Here is an 8543-nt window from a genome sequence, read left to right as displayed (position 1 = left end):
AGGACCTGCTGCAGCTGGACCTCTACGGCCTGTTGGGGGTCGGCGAGAAGGCGTCGGAGAAGGAGGTCAGGGCCGCGGGCCGGGAACCCTCACAGGGCCGCGGGGAGGCTCGGACCGGGGCCCGCTCTCTTCCCGCCCTCGGCGCCTCCAGCCCGGCTCTTCCGCCCCCCGCCTTTCCCTCAGGACGGGGGCTGTTGCCGAGGGCAGAAGGCGGCTCGGACGAGGGGCTGCCTTTGCTGCTCTCCGGATAGTTAGCTGAGCGGTTGCTCCAAGCGCTGTTTTAGTGTGATATCGCTGCCCTGGGCACCGCTGCTTTGCTGCGTTGTCGGCTGGAGCTGTTAATAAGTGGGAAAGCCCATTTTTTCTGTTGTTGGCTTTGCTGCCCTCAACTTACCCTTCCGTTTTCTCCTCTTAAGCCTGTGGGGCGGGACCTGGCTTTGGAGCAGGGTGAAATCAGTTGGAGAGAACTGCAGAATTTGTCTCGGACAATGTTTCTCTTGCTTTGTTTGTTTATGTGCCTTCAGAAGGAAAGCTCCTCCCGTGTTTACCAAAAATCCAGTTGTTAGAGGTTGGTCTAAGTACTGTAGGTTCCCGTAAGTCATCTTGTTAATTTTGTGGGTTTGGGATTAAATGTTTCCATTTTTCCTTTAATTTAATTGGTAAGTCCACACTAAACACAACATTTGAGCAGCTGAGCTTAGTAACTGAACAAAGTTAAACTTGGAAGGAAAACTTTGTTTTTTCTCCTTAGGCTTTTTTTTTTTCTTTAGCAGTAAAAAGCAGTAGCAGTACAGCAGGATAAAACTTGGAAGCTACAATCTGGCATAACCAGCAATTGTGTCTGAGGCTGCCTGGAGAGTCCATGTGTAAGAGGCACAAAACAGGGGAACAAGCCAAACGTAACGCACAGGACTGAATGAGATGAAAGACTTGAGGTGACCTCAGCTTCACTGCTGGGCTAGTCACTGAGGGAAAAGGATGAGAAAATTACAAATTGGATGTTATGGTGCAACTTAAAAAGTGACAAGTGTAATTTAGAGTGTTAATCCTTGATGTAAAATACTTGAAACAACCCAAAGACCCTTTGTATGCAGAGCAGCATGGCCAAAAGAAATGAACAAAGGGGAGCAAGACTCTTAAAGTACTTTAACCTCACTGTTTAGAGAAGCCTTATCTGAACTTGCCACGTAGAACGGTTATTTTAATAGTTGTGACTGATGCCTGGGGAAGAGACTTAACCTCTCTCTTAACTGCAGTCTTGCTTAGGCAGGAGATAGGATTAGGCCTGTGAGGCTTTAGCTGCACGTTTCCCTTCCAAGAGCTTTGTCCACCAGGTGGTGCCGGGCCACCGCTTATTCCACTCTTTTGAGCAGAGGACTGCATGGCAGTCGAGCAGAGCAGCTTTCCTTCCTTTCCTTTCTTGCATGCAGATGTGTCCCTGACAAAGGGAACTCAGATTGAAAGTGACTTAACTCAGAAAGTTGTCAGTCCTTCTTTGAAGCATAGAAGGGATTAAACAGTCTTTGGTCAAAAATTCTTCACCTTGCCAAACTGAATTGTTGCACAGTAAATAGTACTTTCTCTGTCCCAAAGTTACAACTGCAAAGAACACAGTATCCCTCTGGCAAGAAAACTGCCTCGGTGAACCAGACTTGGCTTTGATGATCGTGAGGTTTGGCTGCTGTAATACAATGCACCTAGAAATAAAACTCTGGCTTTGAAAAGCTTAGACTCATACAAAATATGGCTGCCTGCCTGAGCTCAAATGCTTATCCTTGCAGTACAGTGTGATTAAAAATGACAGGTCATTGCATTGAGGTTGAAAACTGAGCTTTTCAGAGGTCTCTTGCTATTACAGTAGGCTGCTTTACCTTTCAATATGAGGGGGTAATGGAGCTACTGGCACTCCAAAAATGGTCTTTATTTTCTGTCAGAGCTGGGGGGCATCTAGTCACGAAAACGAATGCTGGTTCAACCACAGCCTTCTACTTATGACAGGGAGGTGTGTTTTAAGTTAAGCAAAACCAACAACAAAAACAACAAAAGAAGCCCTCTGAATAATAACTTTTTGTTTCTGCAGTGTTTTGTGGGTGGGGTTGGTTGTTTGTTTTTTTCCCACGTTGCTTTTCTCAACACAGACTAAACACCACCAACCAGTAAATCTCAATTCTGGCTCTTGCAGGTTAAGAAAGCATACCGTCAGAAGGCCCTGACTTGTCACCCAGATAAGAACCCGGACAATCCCAGAGCAGGTAACATGGGGCTGTGCAGGCACAAACAACTCTTCATGTTTGTTTTCACATGTGCAGACTCCTGGAAGTGGCTCTGTTTAACTTCAGGTCTGCCTTTGCATGTAATTAAGGGAATGCCTGGGTATATGCTATGTGGAGTATACGTATGCAAGACTAAGAGTTATTTTCATCACTATTAGAGTGCTCTGTTTTTTAAGGTTGAACGCATACATGTTGGTTTTAGAAACATCAGTATTAAGTCAGTGCTGAAATTATATTTGCACCTCTCAAAATCTTCCCACGTGGTACTTGAATCCTGGACCTTTGGCCATGCTGTTCCCAGTGTTTACTGGGTGGTCACTATTTTAATTCATACCTCTCACAGTCGAAATTTCAACAGCAAGCTTATAAACCATATTATCTATGTTTTTTTTAAATGGCTTCTGCAGCTACTCTGTTTTTAAGTTTTGTAGCTGCAGGTAGCAGTGAACAGCAGTGGTAACTAGAAGGATGCTGTTGATCAAGACACCTCAAAATAAACATTGTTCTGTATCTCGCATTTTCCAATTTGATGGGCTTATATATTGAAAATTTATAGCTATAGTACAGAGAAAATTTTTCCACCAGAAGAAAAAAAGATTTTAGCGGCAATGAGAGGAAAGCTGGGGGCTTTGATATCTGCAGAAGGTTGAGAAGTGATTTGAAGTGTGTGGGGAGGCCTCTGGCTTATGTGTGTAACCTTCCAGGAAAAAGGTCAGCAATATTGATGTAAAATGCAAAGTAATGCAAAGTTTGAATCTTGGGCTGAAAAGCTATTGACATGAAAGGGAGAATTTGTTTGTAACAGTGTATTTCAGGCTGACTGCAGGTTAAATAATACATTTCTGTAGATGGGTTCTTTTCAATTCGTGCTTTCAAGACTTCTGTTAAAATTAAATGGTCCCAGTTTTTGTTTCTTAATTTACACTGAAGTTTATATAACAAACATTGTCCTTTGATTTGAGGTGATCCTGGCTGTCAGTTGCCTTACAAATGCTTTGGAAAGATTATTCTTCTTTCTGATGTTCTGCAGGTCTCTTCCATAAGGGATTGTCATTTCTGATTCATCTCCAGGCCACTAGCATGGTTTTCTGCATCTTACCCTTTTTTCTTCTAATTCCCAGCGGAAGTCTTCCACCAACTGTCTCAGGCCTTAGCTGTGCTAACAGATGCAGCAGCAAGGGTAAGAATGCCCATCCCTTGGTGACGTTGGGATTGTGTGGTGTCGTTGCTCTTCCTGTCTCTCCTGCTCTCTTCTCCAATTGTGACTTCATGAATGCAAGTCTCATCTGTTATTCCCTGTAGTTCTCCGTGAAATCAAATAATAGGTGCCAGATAAGAACTTGGACAAATGTTCTTTTTCTGATTTGTTGTGCTGGGAGTAGCTCTGTCCATTTGCTGCAAGGGTGAGATACTGTCTTTAATAATGTGTTGGACTGGGGCATATCCCATTTAAAAAAAATAAGTGATAACCACCACTGATTCAGGGACGCATTAAATTCCCATGACAACGATGCATTTGCAGTTCCCTTGAAGTCAAGGTCTGACAAATAAATAATATCTAGTTGTGATTGCTAAAGCTCAAAGCCTTTCTTTCGATGGGGCACAAGAGACTTGTAAACAGAAAAGCTGAATCATAGTCATGATCTCTATCCTTTTGCTGCAAGAACTTTGCAGTCTGCCAGATGTAGCTTGGACTCTTTTCTTGCTGTGAGGAAGTGGTTGAGTGTCTACAGCTCAAGGCTTGAAAGTAATCTGGACATGTGAAGGGAAAGAATAAAAACAAAATAAAAATGAGCAAGTAACTCTATCCAGATAAACTCAGGAAAGAAGGCATATTAAAAATTCAGATGATAAGATTTAAAAACATGAAATAACTCTCCTCTTTTCAAACGTTGGCAAAACTTGTACTCTCCCCTCCAAGGGGCAATAAAGCTTTTGGCATCGAAGAACTTTTTGGCTTCTACATTTTAAAAAGGAAAAACTGTTTAGCAAACTCTTCCCATGCAGGAAGGAGAAATATCAGCTTTTCTAGTTTATTAAACAAGAGCAGTACTTTCCTGTACAACTATTCTACAAGTAATATTTGAGCATCTGTGCCAGTCTATGCTTTACCTACTACAGAAAGGTTCTGTGTAGGTTGATGAACAGATTATCAGCTGGTTTAAACAGGTGCTAGTGAAATTGCCAGTTTATCCCAGTTCTTAAGTCTCTATAGTGCTAAATGAATGTTGATGTCTTACTGCTGCTGAAGAGTTCTGATGCTCTTTGATCTAATGTGTTCATGTGAGTCAAACATCTGTGTTGTGAATAAATCTTTCATAAAAATAGACCTTTCTAATTGTAAAACTTTGCTCTAAACCAAACCTCATCTGTTACCAGTGCCCCTAAAGCAACTTCTGGCATGTTCAGGAAACCAAAATTCTTCCCACCTCTCAAGATGGGTCAGACTTTCTCTCCAGTACGCTTTGCAGTTATTCCTGGACTTCCTCACCCTTTCAGGCTCCATCTGGAGATCCTTGGGCCTCTTCTCATGTTTTCAGGGTATTTGTGTTAACTTCCAACACTTTTATGAGGAATGGTAGCACGAAGCAAAAAATGCTTCACTTCTGCTTACCGTGTTTCAATATCTGATCTCACCTTTATTCGCTGCTTTCCATTTTCTCTCTTCTGCTTTATATAGTTTCACACTATTGTGTTGGTTCTTTGACAGGCGGCGTATGACAAAGTGAGAAAGGCTAAGAAGCAAGCTGCAGAAAGGACACAAAAACTTGATGAGAAGCGAAAGAAAGTAAAGCTTGGTAATAAAATCAAAACTTTGTTTTCTCTTGGCTTGAAGTCCTTATTAGCTGGGTGTTGGCATTTCTTCTACCGCTGGAATTCACCATTGATTAATCTGCTGTCCATTTGTGATGGCTGTGGTTTCTTTATGCCCAGTACAGTATAGTAGCCATTTGAAATCTCCTCCCACAGTCATAGCTGGGGGATGATCCTGCTCTGGGAAGGAATTAGGGGGTTTGATGACTGTTAAGACTGCTGATACATTGATGTGCCTGGGCAGAGGAGAGGTAGCAGAGCTATCAGGACTCTACTTTGAAATTGGTGTAGGTGTAGCCAAGTTTGTGATCTTCCCATTCACCCCTGGTCAGCAGCGTCAGCAGTAAAAATTCTCTCTGGATTCTTTTAATTTTGTGTCTTTCTCTGCAGATCTTGAAGCCAGAGAACGAGAAGCCCAGGCCCATGAGAGTGAAGAGGAAGAGATCAGGATAACGAGATCATTAGAACAAGAAGTAATGATAAATTCTTAGATTTCTCTGCTTCTTTTGAGAAGAACTGCTGAAAGTGTTTACAATCATAATGAAAACCATGTGATGAGATGCAGCAAATCTACGTATAGCAGTCCTTCAGCCTTTTGGTTTAATGGGCTCTATGAAAGAGAGGCATGTAGAAGGGATCTTGTACCAGTCTGGCAAATGTGTCAATCTCAGGGTTTTATTTTTTTGTCTGCCTTTTACCTTTTGCATAGCAGACAGTAACAACAGCTGATTGGTTATATGCTGGCTGATAGGGACTGTGTCACTAGGAACATGAGGGGTCCAATTTTATGAGCTTTTACAGGGGAACTAGCAGGAGGGTTGCCCCAGGAGATGGGTAGATGGGTATAAGACAAAGCTCTCCTTGGCAGTCTTTAGCTGGCATGAACCAACCATGGAACTGTGCCCTCAGATATCCGTGCTGTCTTACCTCTGCTGTAGATAATACGCCTGCGTGAAGAAGGCTCCCGTCAGCTTGAGGAGCAGCAGATACTCATTCAAGAACAGATCCGTCTTGAAAGAGAACAGCACATCCAAGGTGAGAACAGATGAGGTTGAATCCCTCAGCCAAACTACATGCACGTGGGACTCCAACTCTTCTGTAGACAGAGCTCATATACAGATGCAGCCTTCCGACTTGGTCACGTTGCCATATATAGGATCCTACTTAGCACCTTTTTCAGGGATAAGTCAAAAGACTAGTATTTCTGGGGGGTTGCTTTCTTATGTGTGACATGCTGTTCTTTAACACATTGTTGCTGCTCCTTTTCCATAAATATTGTAAAGCATTGAATGTAGATGGTCTGATGTGGAGCCCCACAGTTATGCTGTAGGGAGCCTAAGGTTCTGCTCATCTGTCACAATTAAAGCAGTCAGTGTTGCAGACTCAAAATGGGGAATGATTCAAGTTTGCAAAAAAAAGTTGTCATTGGGTTACTACTTCTGTATCCCCGTGAAAGTTCTCAGTACTTATCACCCAAAAGAGACTCAGTGTGGAGAATAACGTTTTGTTTAGTTTATGGTTGCTGAGGCTTTACTTTCTGGAACTTGATTCTCTCGTGTTCCTTGGGCATACACAGTCTTCATCCCAGGTTTGTACAAAGACCAGCAACAAATCTGTCAGGAAATGAGCAACATACTGAACTGGAAAACATCTGCATTCTGTGCTACCATACAACAACAGGTAGTTATGTTGGAAGTTGTCTCCCTCTAATTCTCGTGGGCTGTGAAATGAGCAACATACTGAACTGGAAAACATCTGCATTCTGTGCTACCATACAACAACAGGTAGTTATCATGTTGGAAGTTGTCTCCCTCTAATTCTTGTGGGCTGTTCAGTAGCTGTGGTTAGTCTCCTTCATACAGGAGGGGATGAGATTTTTCCAGAATCCCAGAACCTCATCCTTTGGTATTCCTGCACTTCGCTCCCATCCACATGTCTCTATATTGAATTGACTTTTTTAATATTCTTTGTGGGCTTAAAATACAGTTGTATGTTTCAGAAAGTTCTGTTCTTGTTTTCAAAATAACATCAGAGGTCCAGATGCAGAAACTCTTTTTGGGCTCACCAGGGTTTTCCTGTAAGAGTGTAAGTCATTCAGCCCACCCTACCCTTTCTTAACTTAATTTCTCATATCAGGAACTGGGGGGCGATGTTGAGCATTTGCTTAGCATAAAGCACTTTGAGATCCTTGAAATGAGAGCACATCATTATAAAGTATTTAGTTGCAGGGCCAGATTAAATTCTTAGGCTATGCTATCCTTTTTTTTGTCTACCCTTTATTTTTCCACACTTGTTCCCACCAGCAAAACCCCCTTGCAGGGGAAAAATGTCACAGGTCTCCTGCTTGTATTTTTACTTAGCTGTTTCTAGCCTTGATCATGGCAAGTCTGGGCATCATAGAAGGAAAAATGCTAACATCTGATATTCAGTCTGTATTACGGTTCCTGATGAAAGTGTTGCACAAGACTTTAGGGGCTGAAACCATCTAGTGGAAATCCAGAAGTGTTTGCTATTGCCATATGTAGATTCTCAGGGCGAATTAAATGCTCTTTAGCTGAGGAGTTTTCACCCATGTCCTTTCCATCTTTATTTTCTTTCCCCTCTTCAGGCAAGCAAGAAGGAACTGGAGCAGAAGGCAAAATAACTCCCAAACTGAAAGTAAGACATCTTTATAAAGCTGGGTTTTGGTGAAAACTGGTAGAACATTATGCAGCTCTGGAAAACAGAAGGGACACTTCAACTCTGCTAAACTGGCATGTCCCTTTGTACAGTGGAGGTGAAGTTCCTCTATCTAATGTGTATCATGCATGAGAACAGCTCCTGTCACTGCCTTTAAAATACCCTTCCTCCCTCACCCTTTTCTCTACTGTCTGGTCTAGATTTTTGAGTTGTCTGAAATTGAGTTGTCTCTGCTTTAGGCATGGCGAAATGTCTGCTTATTACCCTGATATAGCCATTAGTATGCTTTGAACTATTTTTTGTTTCAGTGCAGTGTTTCTCCCCGTTCCCCAAATAATTTGTTCCCTTTGCACATTTGGATGTTGGAATCGCTGTCTTGGCAATTCTGGGAGCGCAGCTGTAAATAGCAAACTTGGTTATTGTGCAGGTGGCAGGAGCTGCTTTGAATGTGGCAACATGTGTTCAAATGGACAAAATTAACTTGTCATGTTTATTTCCCAGCTAAAATGGAAATGCAGGAAAGAAGATGAGACGAGAGGGGGATACTCAAAAGACGTTCTATTGCGGATCCTACAAAAGGTCCTGTCTGACACTTTCCTACTACTTAATCTTCCCCTGCTCTCAGTGGTGTAAGAAAGGATAGTAAATTCTGGGAAGCTACATATAAACCAGAGTGGCTCTTTTTTTTTCTGTTGTCTAGCTTTCTTACTCATGCCATTTTCAGAGATCATCAGCGTGATCCATTAGCTGTGAACTGTTCCCCAGCTAGCACCTCTG

General features: G+C 42.4%; 1 protein-coding gene across 1 annotated transcript in view; it reads left to right on the top strand.

Moving 5' to 3' along the window:
* Positions 1 to 5: 5 nt before the first annotated feature.
* DNAJC17 (DnaJ (Hsp40) homolog, subfamily C, member 17) overlaps positions 6 to 8543 on the top strand; it is a gene marked incomplete at its 5' end in the record, with an annotated part of 17315 nt that continues 8777 nt past the window's right edge. The window contains 8 exons of the mRNA XM_009574734.1: positions 6 to 65; positions 2183 to 2252; positions 3395 to 3453; positions 4984 to 5071; positions 5478 to 5560; positions 6026 to 6122; positions 7696 to 7745; positions 8268 to 8345. Coding sequence (XP_009573029.1) covers positions 6 to 65; positions 2183 to 2252; positions 3395 to 3453; positions 4984 to 5071; positions 5478 to 5560; positions 6026 to 6122; positions 7696 to 7745; positions 8268 to 8345 — 585 coding nt within the window. The remainder of the gene's footprint in view (positions 66 to 2182; positions 2253 to 3394; positions 3454 to 4983; positions 5072 to 5477; positions 5561 to 6025; positions 6123 to 7695; positions 7746 to 8267; positions 8346 to 8543) is intronic.

The sequence above is a fragment of the Fulmarus glacialis genome, unplaced genomic scaffold, assembly GCF_000690835.1.
Source record: "Fulmarus glacialis isolate BGI_N327 unplaced genomic scaffold, ASM69083v1 scaffold15883, whole genome shotgun sequence".
Lineage (NCBI taxonomy): Eukaryota > Metazoa > Chordata > Aves > Procellariiformes > Procellariidae > Fulmarus > Fulmarus glacialis.
The sequence above is the reverse complement of the archived record's forward strand: the minus strand, read 5'-3'. Positions and strand labels throughout refer to the sequence as shown.